This window comes from Trematomus bernacchii, unplaced genomic scaffold (assembly GCF_902827165.1).
Source record: "Trematomus bernacchii unplaced genomic scaffold, fTreBer1.1, whole genome shotgun sequence".
NCBI classification, from domain to species: Eukaryota; Metazoa; Chordata; class Actinopteri; order Perciformes; family Nototheniidae; genus Trematomus; species Trematomus bernacchii.
The window spans coordinates 1,730,891-1,750,448 of record NW_022987733.1 but is presented as its reverse complement, the minus strand read 5'-3'; the positions used below and the strand labels follow the sequence as shown (position 1 = coordinate 1,750,448).

At 40.0% G+C, this 19,558-nt stretch overlaps 1 protein-coding gene across 1 annotated transcript in view; it reads left to right on the top strand.

Moving 5' to 3' along the window:
• capn7 (calpain 7) overlaps nucleotides 1–19,558 on the top strand; it is a 28,541-nt gene that overhangs the window by 775 nt on the left and 8,208 nt on the right. Inside the window, exons 2-16 of the mRNA XM_034145848.1 lie at nucleotides 793–901; nucleotides 3,735–3,892; nucleotides 5,380–5,447; nucleotides 7,513–7,746; nucleotides 8,766–8,852; nucleotides 12,853–12,979; nucleotides 13,775–13,860; nucleotides 14,756–14,849; nucleotides 15,540–15,686; nucleotides 16,695–16,801; nucleotides 17,205–17,325; nucleotides 17,439–17,583; nucleotides 18,305–18,404; nucleotides 18,944–19,079; nucleotides 19,299–19,374. Coding sequence (XP_034001739.1) covers nucleotides 793–901; nucleotides 3,735–3,892; nucleotides 5,380–5,447; nucleotides 7,513–7,746; nucleotides 8,766–8,852; nucleotides 12,853–12,979; nucleotides 13,775–13,860; nucleotides 14,756–14,849; nucleotides 15,540–15,686; nucleotides 16,695–16,801; nucleotides 17,205–17,325; nucleotides 17,439–17,583; nucleotides 18,305–18,404; nucleotides 18,944–19,079; nucleotides 19,299–19,374 — 1,795 coding nt within the window. The remainder of the gene's footprint in view (nucleotides 1–792; nucleotides 902–3,734; nucleotides 3,893–5,379; nucleotides 5,448–7,512; nucleotides 7,747–8,765; nucleotides 8,853–12,852; nucleotides 12,980–13,774; nucleotides 13,861–14,755; nucleotides 14,850–15,539; nucleotides 15,687–16,694; nucleotides 16,802–17,204; nucleotides 17,326–17,438; nucleotides 17,584–18,304; nucleotides 18,405–18,943; nucleotides 19,080–19,298; nucleotides 19,375–19,558) is intronic.

Below are 19,558 nucleotides of genomic sequence, written 5' to 3'. Positions count from 1 at the left end.
AAACTGTTACTAAATAATAATACCTAAATGTTGTCGCTCATTCTATAAAAACTTTTACTAACTGGGGAAAATAAAACTGAATTTAGGTTGAATATTTTATTTATTTTAGTTGAACATTTTGCAATTTTTATCCATCACACATATTTATTATTTTAACCTCTGCATTATTTTATGTTGTAGATTAAAATGTGTTGTTTGCATGACACATCATTTTTGAATCCTTATTGTAGTAGGGACCAGGGGTTTTAAAGGCCAAAGTAGGGCTGTGCAATTCATCGTATTTTAATCGCAATTACGATTTTGGCCTGCCACAATTACGAAAACAACATAATCGAATTAAACAATTATTTAGCTTTGCTAGGTTGTGACAGTGCACTACAACATATTTGATCTAATTAATTTTGGTCTAATTTATTTGTATTTATCATATTTTTATATATGATAAGTAGCTTTTGGAAGTGCGCTCCAAAATATTTGTTGATCTTGTTTATTGGTATTTATTATTTTGATATTATTTATTTAAAGTTTTTCAGTTGAATTATACGTTCAGGGTAATCAACAGTTATAAGATACTGTTCAAATTATTATTTGTATTTGTTTTAAAGTTCAATAAATGGATGTTTTCAAAGTCAATGAATAATCGTATTTAATAATCGTGATATCAATTATTGACCAAAATAATCGTGATTATGATTTTTTGCCATAATCGCACAGCCCTAGGCCAAAGACTGCTTCATTAATGTTCATTTGACAATTAATAACTTGGTCCGTCTGGGTTTTGTTTTGCTCCAGGAGGCAGCCCAGGCCCTGATATATTCTGGGATGGCCGGGTCCAAACTGGAGGGGATCCAGGTCAAAGTGAACGAGTATCTGGATCGAGTCCAAGCCCTCCATAATGCAGGTAAACTCACCTGACGAAACACTCGGGGTCCACTGTGTTATTCCGATGTGCATAGTTTTTGTCATAAGAGTGAATATAAGACAGATTGTAGGTCAAAGATTTGCACAGGACACACATTTTACTATATGTTTGCTTACTTAAAGGCAGGGTAGGTAAGTTTGAGAAACCGGCTCGAGATCTCTAGAATTTGAAAATACACAACCGGAGAAAATCTGCCACTTCCTTACAGAGCCCCTCCTCCAACACACACGAACGCGCACATGACCAATGAGGGCACGAGATAAGTTTGTGCACAGATGGAAGGCTGACAGGCAGGTAGGCCATCCAGTTATTTTAGCCGGGCCGGCTAAAATGATTGGTCGTACTTTTTACAGTATTACGGCTTCCACAGATGACATTTTTTTATGGATTTTTTGTCAAAGCACTTAAGATATTCATTGCTATCGGGATGTTAAGAGCATTCCATGGAATATAACAAAAAGTGTCTCTCGAGCCGGTTTCTCAAACTTACCTACCCTACCTTTAACTGTTACTGACAAAAATAATTGTTATGTCTCACTCATCCATTATACAAATGCATTGCAGATTCATTTGATATTTCTATAATTCGTTTATTGCTCTCCGATGCATTTTGGTCAATATTTCACATTATGAAGTATTGCACAACATTGGATTCATAAACAAATGCTGTGTCCAAGTCTGACAGATCTACATTCCCCAAAACTGAGATTATTTTTTTGTTTTTAATGCTGTTTCTACTCCTGTAAAGCAATAACTTGTTTAACTGGTTTGCAGGAACATTGAGGCTTTCTTTGTCATTGGACATACACTCATCATCAGCATGTTGTTGACACTGGATATTAATGTGCATGCTTGCAAAGCTAGATACAAAGATGAACGGCATCATTGTTTTCACACAATACATGCTTTTAATAACACAGAAGACCAACAGATAGTCAACATGGACATCATGGAAGGAAAACCTTTGGCTGTGTCTTACATTTAAGTGTTTCTGTTAGGCATGATCAGCAGGGGGTTATTTTTCTGCCTCTGTTTCCAGAGTGTTTCAACTTCTACTCATTACATTTTATTTGTAATCCCTCCCTACTGTTCACATGAAGATAATCTAATCTGATCTGAAGTCCTGCAGAGGTGACGTGTTGTGATTAGTAATAAGTGAGGAAGAGTTCAGGCCTCTTAATGGGCCCTGATGACATACTTTCTCAGTGTCAGTCTGACTACTGTTCTCCATGACTCTCCTCACAATATGGGTGTGTGTGTGTGTGTGTACAGTATGTGTGTGTGTGTAGACATGGGTGTGACCACAGTCTGTGGGAGTGTCGTGTTTGCAGGCTAACACTTGATGTCCCAGCAGCTCTGAATAGGCCTGACGTTGATTTCTTTTCTAATTGTTATAACCTTTCTAACACTTTTTAAATTTTTAATTCTTTATCCCGGCAGTAATGTCAAATATATATTTTTCCTATTATGGTTTCCTGATTTGGTTACAGGAAGTAGCTTTAGTTCAATCTGAGCCTTACCTTTTAAAGGGGCCCCTTTTATGCTAATTTTCAGGTGTATATCAGTATGTAGTGTCTCTACTTTAAAGAGTCCTCTCCTGCTGATGTTCAGATGTATATCAGTATGTAGTGTCTCTACTTTAAAGAGTCCTCTCCTGCTGATGTTCAGGTGTATATCAGTATGTAGTGTCTCTACTTTAAAGAGTCCTCTCCTGCTGATGTTCAGGTGTATATCAGTATGTAGTGTCTCTACTTTAAAGAGTCCTCTCCTGCTGATGTTCAGATGTATATCAGTATGTAGTGTCTCTACTTTAAAGAGTCCTCTCCTGCTGATGTTCAGGTGTATATCAGTATGTAGTGTCTCTACTTTAAAGAGTCTTCTCCTGCTGATGTTCAGGTGTATATCAGTATTTAGTGTCTCTACTTTAAAGAGTCCTCTCCTGCTGATGTTCAGGTGTATATCAGTATGTAGTGTCTCTACTTTAAAGAGTCCTCTCCTGCTGATGTTCAGGTGTATATCAGTATTTAGTGTCTCTACTTTAAAGAGTCTTCTCCTGCTGATGTTCAGGTGTATATCAGTATTTAGTGTCTCTACTTTAAAGAGTCCTCTCCTGCTGATGTTCAGGTGTATATCAGTATGTAGTGTCTCTACTTTAAAGAGTCCTCTCCTGCTGATGTTCAGGTGTATATCAGTATGTAGTGTCTCTACTTTAAAGAGTCCTCTTCTGCTGATGTTCAGGTGTATATCAGTATGTAGTGTCTCTACATGTCTCCATGCTTTAATGTTCAGAAAGCTCTTTATTTTTCTCATACTGCCTGTGCTGCAGCACCTCTTTTCACCCTCTGTCTGAAACCAGGGCCCAGTCTGCTCTGATTGGTTAGCTGGCCGGCTCTGTTGGGATTGGTCAACCGCTTAGAGATGTCCCAATTCTAACCCTATCACGTACAATGTGTTAGAGGAACTCCCTCTGGAGGAAGCTTTGTGATTTTACTCTTTGCAGACCATTTACATGAACCAAAACCTATAAATATAACTCACCACTGGAAAGAGAAGACCACAAAAAACATAATAGGGCCTCTTTAAACCAAATCAGTCTACCCTCATTGATAATAAACAACAATTAAAGATAATAAAATATCATAAACAACCTCACAATATCACACAATACACTTCAACACGAGCACAAAATGACTATAAAGTTGAATCAACACCTCTCTGAAGGAAGGATTTGCTTCAAGGCTTTTGTATAACACTTTTTAAATGTGTCTGTTTTACGTCCTAACCACTCCATCTCTTTGACCTTTGACCCCAGTCCAGGCCCAGAAGAGCGACCCGCTGAAGTCCCGGCAGCATTTGGACCTGGAGCGCGCTCACTTCCTGGTCACTCAGGCCTTCGAGGAAGACGAGAAGGGGAACGACGATGAAGCCGTGGAGCTGTACACTCAGGCTGTGGAGCTGTGCATTAACACGGTATCTCTCTCTCTCTGATACTCGGTTTATTCCCATTCCTCATTCCGCCCCTGTCCGTTAACCCTCTGAGGCCTGAGCCCTTTTTTCATATGTTTGGCTCGTCTGGACTTTTCTTGTAAAACATGTATTTAAACATTAACCATGTGCTGCATAATCAATGTTATTTTTCATCACAAGCTAAGCTATCAGCACATGTAGGCTACAGGGATGTCACATGGATGTACAAATAGTTATGAGACCATAAGTACAAAAACGACGAAAATGTTATCACTCAGAAATCTATTCAAATCTCACAGTGAAAAGTAGTCTTTCACGTCTCTAGACATCAGAAAAGTGTTATTTCAAGTCTTGGTGACGATGGGGAAAAAAGAAAATATTTCAAAGCACCAAAATGTATCTACAATATTTACAAAAAAAGTAATGGCGCTTTTTGTCAAGGTTAGTTGTGCCATTCCTCAAAGCAGTTTCTGTCAGAAACTATGTCTACACCTCCAGTGGCTGGCCTGCATGATCTGCCTACAAACAAATACATGAATGGGAATTGGGAAAGGGGTGAAATGGTAAGACACCCTGATACTCACCCCTCTGTCTCTAACTTCTTAAAAACCTCACATTATCTCTGGCTTCCTTTCTATCAAGCCACTCGACGCCTTAAACAGACATTTTTAACTCGTTTTCTTTCCTTTATATTTATATTACTCACAGTTGATGAGTTGCTTTGCCTCCGATTGTTTGGATGATATTAAGCGATGGGTTTGCTCAAAATAAAATAACAAACTTTTACACATGCAACAAAGAAAAGAGGCCTTTACAATAGTCAAAACAAAGAGGCAAAGCTCAACTAAAATAACAAATAACTTAGCAGGGTTCTTACGGTCATTAAAAACCTGGAGAAGTCATGGAAATTCAAAATGCTAATTCCAGGCCCTGGGAAAGTTATGGAAAACTAAACTAAAGTTGCATCAAATATAATTTATATTTGATCTAATCGCCGAAATAGTAATACTATAATGATAATAAATACTGTATCGTATAGTCATGAAACATAAAATGGCATTTAACTGACGAGGTATTTTGCTGGAGATTTGAGTTGCTTTAGCGTGTAGAAGCTAGTAAGCCTATTTGATTTGCTTTAGATAGGCACAACATGTTTCAGACCTTATTTTCCTGTTCCATGTTAAAATAAACCATTTTCAGTGGTACCGCTGAGAAAGAGTCATTATTTTGGTCATGGAAAATTAGGTAAAGGTCCTGGAGAAGTCATGGAGAAGTCATTGGTGAAAAAGTGTATGAACCCTGACTTAGGGATTCTTTCTTGCTTTCTTTCTTGTTAAGGCTTATATAAGTGAATGGTTAAAAACTGTGCCTCAACGCCGTGGGAATTGTAGTCTTTTATACTCTGGTTGACTACAGATGTGACAATTAGGTGACCTTTCTTATAAAATCCAAATACTGGCTCTAACAATCCCCTTCTTCTGTGTTTGTAGTCGAACGAGACCTCGGACCAGGCGCTGCAGATCAAACTGAAGCAGCTGGCTCGTCAAGCTTTAGAAAGGTAAAGCACTTCCTGTTTAAAGTCACCTGACATCACATATTTCACATCCCAGCCATGAAAGCGTTTCAGAAGCAGCGTGATTTTTATTTTTTATGCACCCTTTTCTAGATTTTGTGTCTCTTTTCTTTTGTTTTCCATAGTTGTGTCTCTTAAAGGGGACCTATCATGCAAAATGCACTTTTATACATCAACATGTGTCCCCGGTGTGTCAGGGAACTCACGCAGCGTCAGAAAATAAAACCCTCTCTCTTTTCCTCCGTACCCAAATCTCTAAAAACGGGGAACAACGGAGCTGATCCAGATTTGCGTCCGATATGACGTAATATCTGAAATGTGGACCCACGGGCCAATCAGAAACGTTGCTATCAGAAACAATGCCCGACTGTTTTGGACGTAATATGGTCGGTGTTTACATTAGCATTGCTAACACTCAGAGCTAACCTGTACTGGAGAGCATGTGTGTGAAGAAGCAGGAAATAAAAAGGAACTCACCTTGTGGTATAACCGGCAAGAGAGAAAGCCTTTGAGCTCCATACTGTTTCAGAGATAATCCTTGATCATCCATGATATGGCGTTTCATCACCGCATTATCTGCCGGTAGAATCTCCCGCATGAGCTCCGCCCCTCTCTTTTTTATCAATTATTTTCTTTTTTAAAGCTTTATACCCCAAAATCAGCACTTTTGAAACAGGAAGTGAAATAGAGGGATATGAGGCATGGCTAGAATGGGTGATCTGTTTGGTATTTTGAGCAAAACACTTCATAGACATGTTTTTTATATATTTTCTATACTGTATATCTGAAACCTATGCTATTGCCTAAAATAGCATGATAGGTGACCTTTAATGGAGGATACTTTAATGGCAGTATGTGTAGAAGAAGTAGGGTACTTTTTATGTTAAATTCCATATCGTTATATCTCGATGACTAAAATGTATTTTCTCTCCCATAATCCTAGTCTTTGAGATCTGATTTGCTTTTCAGTTCATTTCAACTCATCCTGATTTGTTTTCTTGTTGTAGTTGCATCACTCTTGGGCTCACAAGCAGAACAATATATAAGAAATAAACCAGATATTAGTTTAATTACTTAGTATAATTGATTTCTTTATCATTTCAATTTTTTCCCTAGAGAAAATTACTGTCATCTTAATGGAAAACCGAAGGACTTTATTCCTATCTAGGAGCCTTTGAGGAATTGTATGAAAAATAAGAATATTTCAGACTTTAACAGCAAGGAAAACTAACTCAGCATTTGTATGAACTGTATTCACTTTCAATAAACGATCAACCAATCACAGACAATTTCTCCTGTCTTCCGTAAACATGAAGCATATTCATTTATAAGTGATTTAACATAGATATAATGTACAATTAAAAAAGGGCAAAACATGTTAAAACCTAAAACCAATGCTTAGACCTCTAGGCTAACATCAAGTGTTTAAACACACGATGATAAACATATTATTCATCAATAATTATAATCAAAACATAAAATACACATTATCCTGAAATGGACTATCCTGCATAAATGAGTACTTTTACTTGTTATACTTTAAAGGTAGGGTAGGTAAGTTTGAGAAACCGGCTCGAGATCGCTAGAATTTGAAAATACACAACCGGAGAAAATCTGCCACTTCCTTACAGAGCCCCTCCTCCAACACACACGAACGCGCACATGACCAATGAGGGCACGAGATAAGCTTGTGCACAGATGGAAGGCTGACAGGCAGGTAGGCCATCCAGTTATTTTAGCCGGGCCGGCTCAGATGATTGGTCGTGCTTTTTACAGTACTACAGCTTCCACAGATGACATTTTTTTATGGATTTTTTGTCAAAGCATTTAATATATTCATTGCTATCGGGATGTTAAGAGCATTCCATGGAATATAACAAAAAGTGTATCTCGAGCCGGTTTCTCAAACTTACCTACCCTACCTTTAAAATAAATCATGTCAGTTTATTAACAAAAGCATTGTTGTCTTTGTTTTATTTTTGTGTGTTTCTTTCAACGTGTTAAACTAACAATGACATTAAAAATGAACCTTTCCTCTCTGTTCCGTCAGGGCGGAGGGTCTCAAAGAGTCCCAGTCCAAACTCACTCCCACTCAGGACCGACCGGGCCCTCCTGGATCCAAACTCCCCCCCAGCAGCAGCTCCTCTTCTGGGGGTCCGGCCCGGCAGTTCTTCCCCCTCGGGCCGGACTTCAGCCTCCAGGAGCGTCCGCAGCCGGTGAGGGCCGTGCAGAGCAGCGAGCCGTCGGGCCAGCGCTACAGCGGCGAGGAGATCGAGGTGCTCAGGTGAGCTAGAGCCCATAAGTCTCTGATACTGCTGCAGAAAGATTTAGATATTATTACATCTCAAGGAGCCGACCGGTTCTTAACATAGACCCACGCACGACAGGATGATTGAAGTATCAACTGTACAATTAAAGTTTTTATTTTCCAAAATTGTATTAATTTAGAAGGGATATGTAAGGGATAATGTGCAGCGAGGCTGTCATTATGGGTAAAAGAACACCCGACAGGCTTTGTCTGGACCGTTGCTCCGCGTTAAGGGTTTCTGCCCCGTTGCTGTCAAACTGTTGGTTGTTTTTTTTCAATCAGCCGGTTTTTAAATAGTTTCATAGCCCATAATGTGGTCCGTCTTTTCGCCTCTCTTACTTCTCCGCTGTTTTCTTGTCCCTCTTGTCTTTTTATTTTCTTTGCTGGGGACTCATCAGCCACTAACCATTCATCCAAATGACTGCTCTCCAAATATATTAAAATGAATATTAAAATCCTCCATGTTGCTCTCAGACGGTAGACAACGGAAAACTAAAGACAAGCAAACAGTTCGAAAAGCAAACTGCAGGCAGTCCAATAAATCCTTGACAGCGGTCTGTCTGTTCTGGATTAACAACGTGTCTCGTGTTCTGAATTGACCAATCAGAATCGAGTATTCAACTAAGCCATATAATAAAGAACATTAATCTACATGAGCGCTTGAGTTCATCACGTAAATGTGCTAGATTTAGAGCAATCCTGTGAGCACACTTTAAACACATTAGCACAATTGGAGCACATTATAATAATGTGAAGGGGTTGTTGATCAGAGTTTGAAAGCTAATATATTGATATTATTACATCTAAAGGTGCCGACCGTTTCTTAACATAGACCCACGCACGACAGGATGATTGAAGTATCTACTGTACACTTATTATTTTCTAAAGTTGTATTTATATAAGAAGGGACGTTGTACATTCATCTACAAGAGCACTTTTTTTTTTTATCACAGAACAGACTTTATTGTACTAATATTCTCCTTCTTAATTTCCAGGAGTACATCTACCATCAACGGCATCGCCTATGTTCCCTTCATGAGCGTCGACCTGAGGGAGCGGTTCGCCTTTCCGGTCCCTTTCTCGTGAGTTTCCTTCATTTGTTATTTAATTTCCTATTTATTAAAGCTAATGTATGTCTTTATATGTCATTCCATAAGCCAGTTAAGGATTGACTTAACATTGTTATTGTTTTCCATTAAAGGTTACCTATCATGCTATTTTTAGGCAATAGCATAGGTCTCAGATATATACAAATATATAAAAAACATGTCTATGAAGTGTTTTGCTCAAAATACCAAACAGATCACCCATTCTAGCCATGCCTCATATCCCTCTATTTCACTTCCTGTTTCAAAAGTGCTGATTTGGGGTAGAAAGCTTTAAAAAAAAATAAAACATTTGATTAAAAAAGGGAGGGGTCTGAGCTCATGCGGGACCCGGCAGCTACTGTCTAAACTAAATGCTGCCGTGATGAAACGCCATATCATGGATGATCAAGGATTATTTCTGAAACAGTATGGAGCTCTCTTTCTCTCTTGCCGGTTATACCACAAGGTGAGTTCCTTTTTATTTCCTGCTTCTTCACACACATGCTCTCCAGTACAGGTTAGCTCTGAGTGTTAGCCATGCTAATGTAAACACCGACCATATTACGTCCAAAACAGTCGGGCATTGTTTCTGATAGCAACGTTTCTGATAGGGCCGTGGGTCCACATTTCAGATATTACGTCATATCGGACGCAAATCTGGATCAGCTCCGTTGTTCCCCCGTTTTTAGAGATTTGGGTACGGAGGAAAAGAGAGGGTTTTATTTTCTGACGCTGCGTGAGTTCCCCGACGCACCGGGGACACTTTATGTATAAAAGACATCAAAAAGTGCATTTTTAATGATAGGTCCCCTTTAAATAACACCTGAAGCGTTGAAGGTAAAATGTTAAAAATTCCTCATCCATTTTTATTAAAGTGACTCCTTATCTATCTTAGAACTGTTTAGTGTAACACACATAAAAGGACAAATTATAAACCATAGTAGCTTTTAATGAGAAGTACCTTAAATAGCATTCTTGTGTAGATTTGTTATTTTATTGTCTCTTTACATACAGTTGACATGGTCCCAATTTTAGACATAATATAGAACACTATGTTGGTGATTTGAATGGCTGTTTATTGACGTTATGCTTCACTTGACATGAGGAAGAAGGGGAAATCGACCGGAAAAAAGGGAAGGAGTTGTGTACTGATGCATGTCTATTAGGGATGTTAAGATTCACCGATTCACATCGGTGCACCGGCATAACCGTTCAAGATGCGAGTGCACCGGTTGAAAGAGTGCACATCGGCTACAGTTTGGGTTGAACTCGCGATGCATCGATTGTAGCGTCTTTGCATCGGTAAAAAAACGATTCATTCATATAATATCCTCTCATCCTGTCAGCACTCAGCAGAGACGATCTTTGATCTTTGCTTCGCCACTACGGAGGCCGAGAGTCTCAGTTATCAACACACATGGAAGTCGAGGAGAAAGAGAAACACAGCGCACCGAAAAATACCTACAAATCAAACGTTTGGCAACACTTTGAATTTTTCAAGAAAGACGGACAACTTGAAAAATCGCTCGCAAATTGTAAACGATGCCGTGCGGCTTTAAAGTACACAAGTAGTACGAGGAACTTAGCGACGCACATAGAGGCAACATGGGGTCTGCGGCTGAAAAGAAAAACCTGACAGTTAGACATATGAGTTCAATCACTCAGTGAGGTGTTCTGTCTGGTGTTTAGTTTACAACAGCCTGTGACTGCCAATAATAGTTTAAATGTCTTCCTTACTGTAAGCAGTTATGAAATACCTGTTTGTGAAAGGTTGTTTTCTTTATTGTTCCTATAGAAACCACTGCTTTCTGCTCACTGGTGAGCCTATGAATGAGTGTTAAGCACATCAGGCTGGCAGTTGTATGTGCATTGCACTATGGTAGTTGTTATTTGCACATTGTTAATCCTGGGCATCCTTAAATTGTTTAACTGTGAGGTGTTATACAATTGAACTGTACTCTGGAGACAGAGAACACTACTACACTTGTGAAAAGGCCAGTTTGTGAAAGGTCCAAGTGTTTTTTTTTTTTAAGGTAAAAAAGAAACAGCATGATGGGATGTGCAGTACTAGTAGAGAGAAGCAAATATGTAAAGCACCTTTTTGTTAATGTATGATTTGCTGCATATAAGGAATAAAACAAAATCCTCTGTCGTACCATATTGAATTGTATCATTATTTTGCATCGTGTTGAATCACATCGTATCGCCCCGTATCCCATAATGTTGAATCAAATCGTATCGAACTGTATCGCAACAGGGGTGAATCGTATCGTATCGCATCGCCTGGTGTTTCAAAGGTATCGTTAATGTATCGTATCGTTGGTAGCGTATCGAGATGCGCATCGTATCGGCCTCAGTGATGGAGATGCACATCCCTAATGTCTATTGGAGTCAGCGTCATATATTTGTAGGAATAGCAGTGCATCTGTTTCATGAAACTGACAAGTAAAGAAATCCTACAATGATCCAAGAAAGGATTGTTTTTAAGTCTAGATGTGGTTTTGGGGAGACTTTTACCCCAAATTATTGGTGGACACAACACTACTGTACATATGAACTAAATTCAAGATTCAAAGGTTTTATTGTCATATGCACAAAGCTACAGTGTAGACATGGCAATGAAATTCTTCTGACCTGAGGCCTATACTACGAAGCTGGATTTTCGCTTAGCCGGCTAACTTCAGGGAAATCTCGGGCTTTCCGGTCCTACGACGCTGGTTCTCTTTTTAGCGGGCTAGATCTCCATGGTAACTTATGCTGAGCGGCTAACCTGCTCCGGAGCAGGTTAGGTGGCAGGCTAAGAGATCAACTCAGTGAAAGCACCGCCTGCTGACCAATCAGAGCTCCGTGTGCGGAGTTTAAAGCTATCAAGTCATATTACAGGATAGAGGAAATACAGAAAAACTGCCGTTGCAGGAAAGACGGCCGGCAAAAATCAACTGACTGTGTGAACGTGAAAATTAATAGAATATCCCCTCCCATCTTCAGAGCAATCTGACTATTATAACATTAGCGTTAAGAAAGCTTACTTAAATATCTGCCACGACATAAGTAACCGGATCAGAGTAACATTAAGTACAGTCCGCGGCACTGTGAGTGCAGACGTCGATGTGTCCCATTATCATTCATATCATATCACATCATAATGTATCATATATTTCCTTATTTGAGTCAGCTTCTTGAGCCGTATCTGGCCGTGCAACACTCACAGTGTCACATACCGTATGCAGAAGTATTATTTTAAGCAACACATTAAGTTGACGAAACACTCGAGTCAAATGTAATTAAAGTCAGATCCACTCGTGTCTTGGACGGGGCAGTGATTTCATAAACCTGTTAATGTACGTATTCAAACGCTTTTTCTTTTACCAGCTGTATTCACCTTGCAGGTGCAGCTATGTGGCTTTTATCCTGGATAAAGTGTTTAAGTCATGGATGTTTAAAGTTTAACTTCTTCATATTTGACTAATATTAAAGTTCACTTTTCATTCAGGAAGTATGACGCTGCGCTGTCAGTACGCTTGTCCGTGTTTGAGATTGGTCGAATGCTCCAAATACCACCCCTTTCATGTGAACGCGCACCTAACTAGATAGGACACGGCGGCTTGAGCGATCCACTTGATAACCAGCGTCGTAGTACAGTTTAGCCAGAGCGCGTATGTTTTGGATTGGGCCAACCGGCTAACTCCAACATATCCAGGTTAAGTTGAACCAGCTTCGTAGTACAGGCCTCTGAGCTCCTCCAACAATGCAACATATGTAATCAAATACAACAATACAAAATTAAAAGTAGTGCAAAAAATCTATATACATGTCAGTAGAATATTGGATATGTACAAGAACAGAATATGAAATGAAATAATGTAAATAAGACTAAATTAAATATCAGCAGCTTTAGTCCTGTTTGAATGCAGCCTGGTGTGATGGATGGACAAACATCTGAATAATTAGTTTCTTTTCTGAACTCCTGTTTCTTGTATTTTTTTCTTACCAGGGACAAATTAGGGAAACTGGCGCTGTCTCCCAAACAGAAAGCCATCTTCTCTCGCTGGGTGCGGCCAGACGAGCTCTGCAACAACCCGACCATGATCATGTCCGTGTCCAGCTTCAGCATCAAACAGGTCAGACTCACAGCTGGAGATGAGAGTGCTTTTTAAACACGTACCAGTACACAATCCGTCAAATGCTGCTCCTCCTTTTCCCTTTGAAATGTTCCCATAAGTGCAAAAAAACAACATATTCCATATTTCAAAGATATTTGTTGGGAAAGTTTGCAGTGAAAGGCTAGGATTTTCTGGATCAAACCTTTATTTAATATTTAATTTAGGTCATAAATGCGCTTATCTTGAGCAGAAATGTCCTGATTTCCTGCAACTTCAAATCATTTTTTGAGTTTATCTTATGTAAAGTACAATTCAAGAGACAGAGTAGTTCACCACTTTCTGAAAACCTCACCATTCAGACCAGAACACAAATAAATCATAAAAAACAGGTAAAAAATAAAATGGGATCAGATTTTTTCCAGCTGTAAATGATTGCATTTTTTTCCACAGAGAGTGGGACACACCGTTTTTAAACCTATTTAATAACAGTGTTTTCCTAAGGCAGGCCTTTGCATGTAAACTGTACGCATGTTGTTGTTGTTCATGCAGCGGAGGGGCACAACATTCTCGCAAATCAGGACCATCATGTAACCAAGTTAAAATAACATTTGGCAAATATACAGAATAACTAAAAAACATTTAGCGCTTAAAAATGCAAACACAGTTAAATATTTTACTCAGTTTTTTACATACATGTATGTAGGGAATAGGGATATCCTCTTTATACAACAGAATGTATCCCTGGCATAGACATTAAAAAAAAAAGTGAACTTTAACCCGATAATGAGCGTGACCCTCTCTCCTCTCGTGCAGACGGTGGTGTCCGACTGTTCCTTCGTGGCGTCGCTCGCCATCAGTGCTGCTTACGAGAGGCGCTACAACAAGAAACTCATCACCAGGTACGGCCTGTTGCCTCAGTGTTCGGACTTCATTCAGATTTTCAAGGCTTTATCATCATGTGCTCAGCAGCTGCAGTGTAGATGTGGCAATGAAAAACTGAAGTCACAGGTTCCTCCAACAGAGCAACGTGAATATATATAGAGGACATAGAACAAATAAAACAGATAAAACAGTGCAAGAGAATGTTTTGAGATGAGCTTGTACTGCTTTATTAAGGCAGACACATGATGTTCTTAACTTGAAGTGCCAGTAGTGTGTGTTGTTTCTTTCTTAGTTTTAAATATGAATCCAATTCAGACCACACAAAAACTGAAATATACCATTGTTTATGTTCCATCCCTACGGCGTTACAAACAAAAGGCTCTTGACACATTTCGTGTTCATCATGAGACAGAAATTCATCAAAAGTTATTTGGAATATTTGACAGTTATTAGTGTGTTTGAGTCCTTAAAACTGCTACAGTAAGATAAGATAAGATAAGAGGTACTTTATTGATCCCAAATTGGGATATTTTTGTAATAGTGATGATACAGTTTATTATATAGGTGCCTTTGAAAACTCTTAAGGTCGACGTACAAGATACACACAAACAACAAAACATCTGCAACAGATCCGTTATTATTATATTTGGAACCTTGAGCGCTGTATATTTAATAGAGTGTGTGTGTGTGTGTGTGTGTGTGTGTGTGTGTGTGTGTGTGTGTGTGTGTGTGTGTGTGTGTGTGTGTGTGTGTGTGTGTGTGTGTGTGTGTGTGTGTGTGTGTGTGTGTGTGTGTGTGTGTGTGTGTGTGTGTGTGTGTGTGTGTGTGTGTGTGTGTGTGTGTGTGTGTGTGTGTGTGTGTGTGTGTGTGTGTGTGTGTGTGTGTGTGTGTGTGTGTGTGTGTGTGTTTCAGTGTCATCTACCCTCAGAACAGACGAGGTGAGCCGGAGTATAATCCCTGTGGGAAGTACATGGTGAAGCTTCACATCAACGGCGTCCCCAGGAAGGTAAAAACACTTCTGAGACCTGTTCTGTATGTATCTGAGACCTGTTCTGTGTGTATCTGAGACATGTTCTGTGTGTATCTGAGACCTGTTCTGTGTGTATCTGAGACATGTTCTGTGTGTATCTGAGACATGTTCTGTGTGTATCTGAGACCTGTTCTGTGTGTATCTGAGACCTGTTCTGTGTGTATCTGAGACATGTTCTGTGTGTATCTGAGACCTGTTCTGTGTGTATCTGAGACCTGTTCTGTGTGTTTCTGAGACCTGTTCTGTGTGTATCTGAGACCTGTTCTGTGTGTATCTGAGACCTGTTCTGTGTGTATCTGAGACCTGTTCTGTGTGTATCTGAGACCTGTTCTGTGTGTATCTGAGACCTGTTCTGTGTGTATCTGAGACCTGTTCTGTGTGTTTCTGAGACCTGTTCTGTGTGTATCTGAGACATGTTCTGTGTGTATCTGAGACCTGTTCTGTGTGTATCTGAGACCTGTTCTGTGTGTATCTGAGACCTGTTCTGTGTGTATCTGAGACATGTTCTGTGTGTATCTGAGACCTGTTCTGTGTGTATCTGAGACCTGTTCTGTGTGTATCTGAGACCTGTTCTGTGTGTTTCTGAGACCTTTAATATACTGATGAAAAACACTATAATCGGGGACCTTTAAGTCATGATTTTATTTTATTTTTTCCCTCCCGCAGGTGATCATAGACGACTTCCTGCCGGTGGACCGTAACGGGGAGCTGCTGTGCTCGTACTCCAGCAACAGGAACGAGCTGTGGGTGTCTCTGATAGAGAAAGCCTACATGAAGGTGATGGGAGGCTACGACTTCCCCGGGTCCAACTCGGTGAGTGGAGGAGGAGGGGGTTCAAGAGGGAGTTTCTTCAACGTCCAAAGTTAACATTTGGAGCAACAATGTGCTGAGAATGAGGAATTGTAGTCGGTGACAGAGCTTCATCCATAAGAGCCCACTGTCACACAGGTGTTACAGGACATTCAAATGTTCTGGAAAGTTCCTTATACAGCTTTAGCCTTTATTTTATCTCGTGAAGTCCCTAAGTGACACACCCTGAACAGTCTGGTGGGTCATGGCCAGGTCATGTGACTTTGTGTTCCCATGACAACATGTCCAAGATGTCCATGTGCCAGACTAACACATGTGACAGAACTAGCAACATTTCAAAAGCTTTTTTGTTTGTTGCTAAAGGTAAAATTCAAGCCATTTAAGAATTATAATGCTATATAATAGGGAGGCGTGTGGTGCAGTGGGTTGTGTGTTGGTTTTCGGATCAGGGGGTCACAGGTTCAAACCCCACTGCAGTCAGCATGTCGTTGTGTCCCTGAGACACTTCACCCCAAATTGCTCCTGTGGGGATTGCCCACAGTATTGAGTATGAAAGTCACTTTGGATAAAAGCGTCTAACAAGTAATGTAATGTAATGTAATGTAATGCTATGTAACATATAACATGTCCTTTATTACAATTAACCTGTTGTAAAAACATTTCTTGATCAAATTGATATGAAACACATGAGATAAATATCGCTGTGACATTAACCTTAACAATTGACATATATGTCACAATTCGAAATATGATTATGGTCTGCTCAGTTAATTAACCTGATTCAATGATATTTAGTTAATGTATTCTATACTTTTCAGTTCAGAGAATGTTACAACAAATTTAAACCAAAATTCAACCTCATTAATTAAGTTATTAATAAGAGTTACTTTACCATTAAAGTGAAATGTTTTTCACTCACTCTCAGCAGAATATAGAATACACACCAACGTCTGTAATGAAATAAAGTTGTGAAAAAGTCTGAATTGTTTATATTTATAATCTGTGTTACAGAACATCGATCTTCACGCGCTCACCGGCTGGATCCCTGAACGCATCGCCATGCACTCTGACAATCAGTCCTTCAGCAAGGACGACACTTTCCGTATGCTCTTCCAGAGGTGACACACACACACACACACACACACACACACACACACACACACACACACACACACACACACACACACACACACACACACACACACACACACACAACACACACCTCAAACTCCCTCTCACTGTCATCTAGTTTTTTTGTATCTCTTGTAATATAATAATACACTTTATTCATTTAGCACCTTTCATGCTTGACTGAGCCCAAAGTGCTTTACAGAGTATGACAAAAATAATGACAATAACAAATGAGGAACATATATAAAACATGGTCTTTAATGTACGTTCTCAGATCAAATGGGAGGCCGTTCCACAGTTTGGGGCCAAACAAACTCCCCAGTTTTCTTGTAATGCTCTCCGTCCTTTACTTGTGGCTTCATCTTGTTTTTTGTTCTCCTCCGTTGCCAGGTTTCACAGAGGTGACGTCCTCATCACCACGGCAACGGGGGTGATGACAGACGAGGAGGGGGAAAAGTGGGGTTTAGTGCCGACTCACGCCTACGCTGTCCTCGACATCAGGGAACACAAGGTTAGCGCAAGGAGAGTAGCATTAGCATGTTCATACTGATATGAACCAGAAGATCAGCATAATATGTCAATTTAAATACTAATACATGTGTGTGTGTGTGTGTGTTCTCGTAGGGGATGCGTTTCCTGCAGCTGAAGAACCCGTGGAGTCACCTGCGATGGAAAGGGCGTTACAGCGAGCGTGACGAGAAGAACTGGACCCCCGACCTCCTGAAGTACCTCAACTTTGACCCCAAAACTGCACAGAAGTTCGATAATGGTACGCTCTTTATTTATCATTAATGCAATCTTCATGTTTTACCTCCTACCCTAAAATGATCTGTTATGTGTTGTAATGTGGGGCTCGTTCTCATTGTGTCATTGTATGCTATTAATCTAAGAAAAAAAGCATTACATCCAAGTTAGGATTACCAATTTCTTCATGTTTTTATTGAGGTTTTCAAACTAAACTTCAATGAATGTCTGTCGCTGTTAGACAGGAGAGCGTTAACGTGCTTTTTGAAAGGATGAACCAAACAAATATGGATTAAAGCAGAACTTAGATTGTTAGATTTCAATTGGTTGTTCATTTTAAAAAGGATAACACATATTTTGTTATGTTGACTTCATATATTTGGAACTCACGCGTAGCCACGACTGTAAATCCTATACTACATATTGTATTATACAACTAATATAAGTGTAACCTTATCTTAGTCTGCAGCTGTGCACAAATACCAGTTGTAAACACGATAAGATGTACACAAACTTGCATCCAAATGTTGATTAAGAGCTTGAATAGTAAGTAAATTATATGAACTAAAACCGAAGTCTCAAACTCTCTGAGTCAGCTCTTAGTCAAGGTCTTACCGTGGTGCATCATTGTAGTTTGAAATGTGAGCGATGTGAGCATCTGAGTTGCAGAAAGTCGAGGCACTATCTCTATCAACGCCGCATCAGATAATAACCAGACTCATTTTCCCCTCTGCGTTTCTCTGCAGGTGTTTTCTGGATCGCGTTTGAGGACCTCTGTCAGTACTTTGATGTCATCTACCTGAGCTGGAACCCCGCCCTGTTCAAGGACTCCTCCTGCATTCACAGGTGTGTGTGTGTGTGTGTGTGTGTGTGTGTGTGTGTGTGTGTGTGTGTGTGTGTGTGTGTGTGTGTGTGTGTGTGTGTGTGTGTGTGTGTGTGTGTGTGTGTGTGTGTGTGTGTGTGTGTGTGTGTGTGTGTGTGTGTGTGTGTGTGTGTGTGTGTGTGTGTGTGTGTGTGTGTGTGTGTGGTGTGTGTGTGTGTGTGGTGTGTGTGTGTGTGGTGTGTGTGTGTGTGTGGTGTGTGTGTGTGTGTGTGTGTGTGTGTGTGTGTGTGTGTGTGTGTGTGTGTGTGTGTGTGTGTGTGTGTGTGTGTGTGTGTGTGTGTGTGTGTGTGTGTGTGTGTGTGTGTGTGTGTGTGTGTGTGTGTGTGTGTGTGCAATAGATTGTATAACAGTGTAATAATTCTATAAAACAGGATCTACAGTATGATGACGTAAAAATAAGAAACTAACAGTTTGAATGCAGAAATTAATGTGTTCATGCCAGATAATACTATTGTGAAGACAGTATTAATGTGTGTGTGTGTGTGTGTGTGTGTGTGAGCAGCAGCTGGGATGGGAAGCAGGGTCCGGTGAAGGACGTCTACAGTCTGGCCAACAACCCGCAGTACAAGCTGGAGGTTCAGTGCCCAGCAGGGGGCGCTGCTGTGTGGGTGCTGCTCACCAGACACATCACTGACAAGGTACACACACACACACACACACACACACACACACACACACACACAGACAGAAGTATTCAGATGCTTTACTTTAGTTGAAGTACCAATACAAGCTGTTTAAAAGTACAAGAACCTCGATATTGTACTTAAAGACTGTACGTGTTATAGGTTATAGTGATAGGATGTGATATTATGAGGATGTATTTGAATCTGATGGCTGTCTCCTGTTTGTTTGTACAGGATGATTTTGCACAAAACAGAGAGTTCATCACTCTGGTTGTTTACAAAACCGAAGGGAAGAAGGTTTACTACCCAGGTGAGGTTTGATTGATGCCTTGTACAAATGAAAATGTTGGGGCTGCACAATTAATCGAAAATGTATCAATATCGTAGTACTTACTAATAGTCTACTAGCCAGCATTGTAACCCCTGAAATGTAGAGGACCCCAACGTTTTTATATTAAAAATGTATAGTAGGGTCTCCAGCACATCGAAACTGC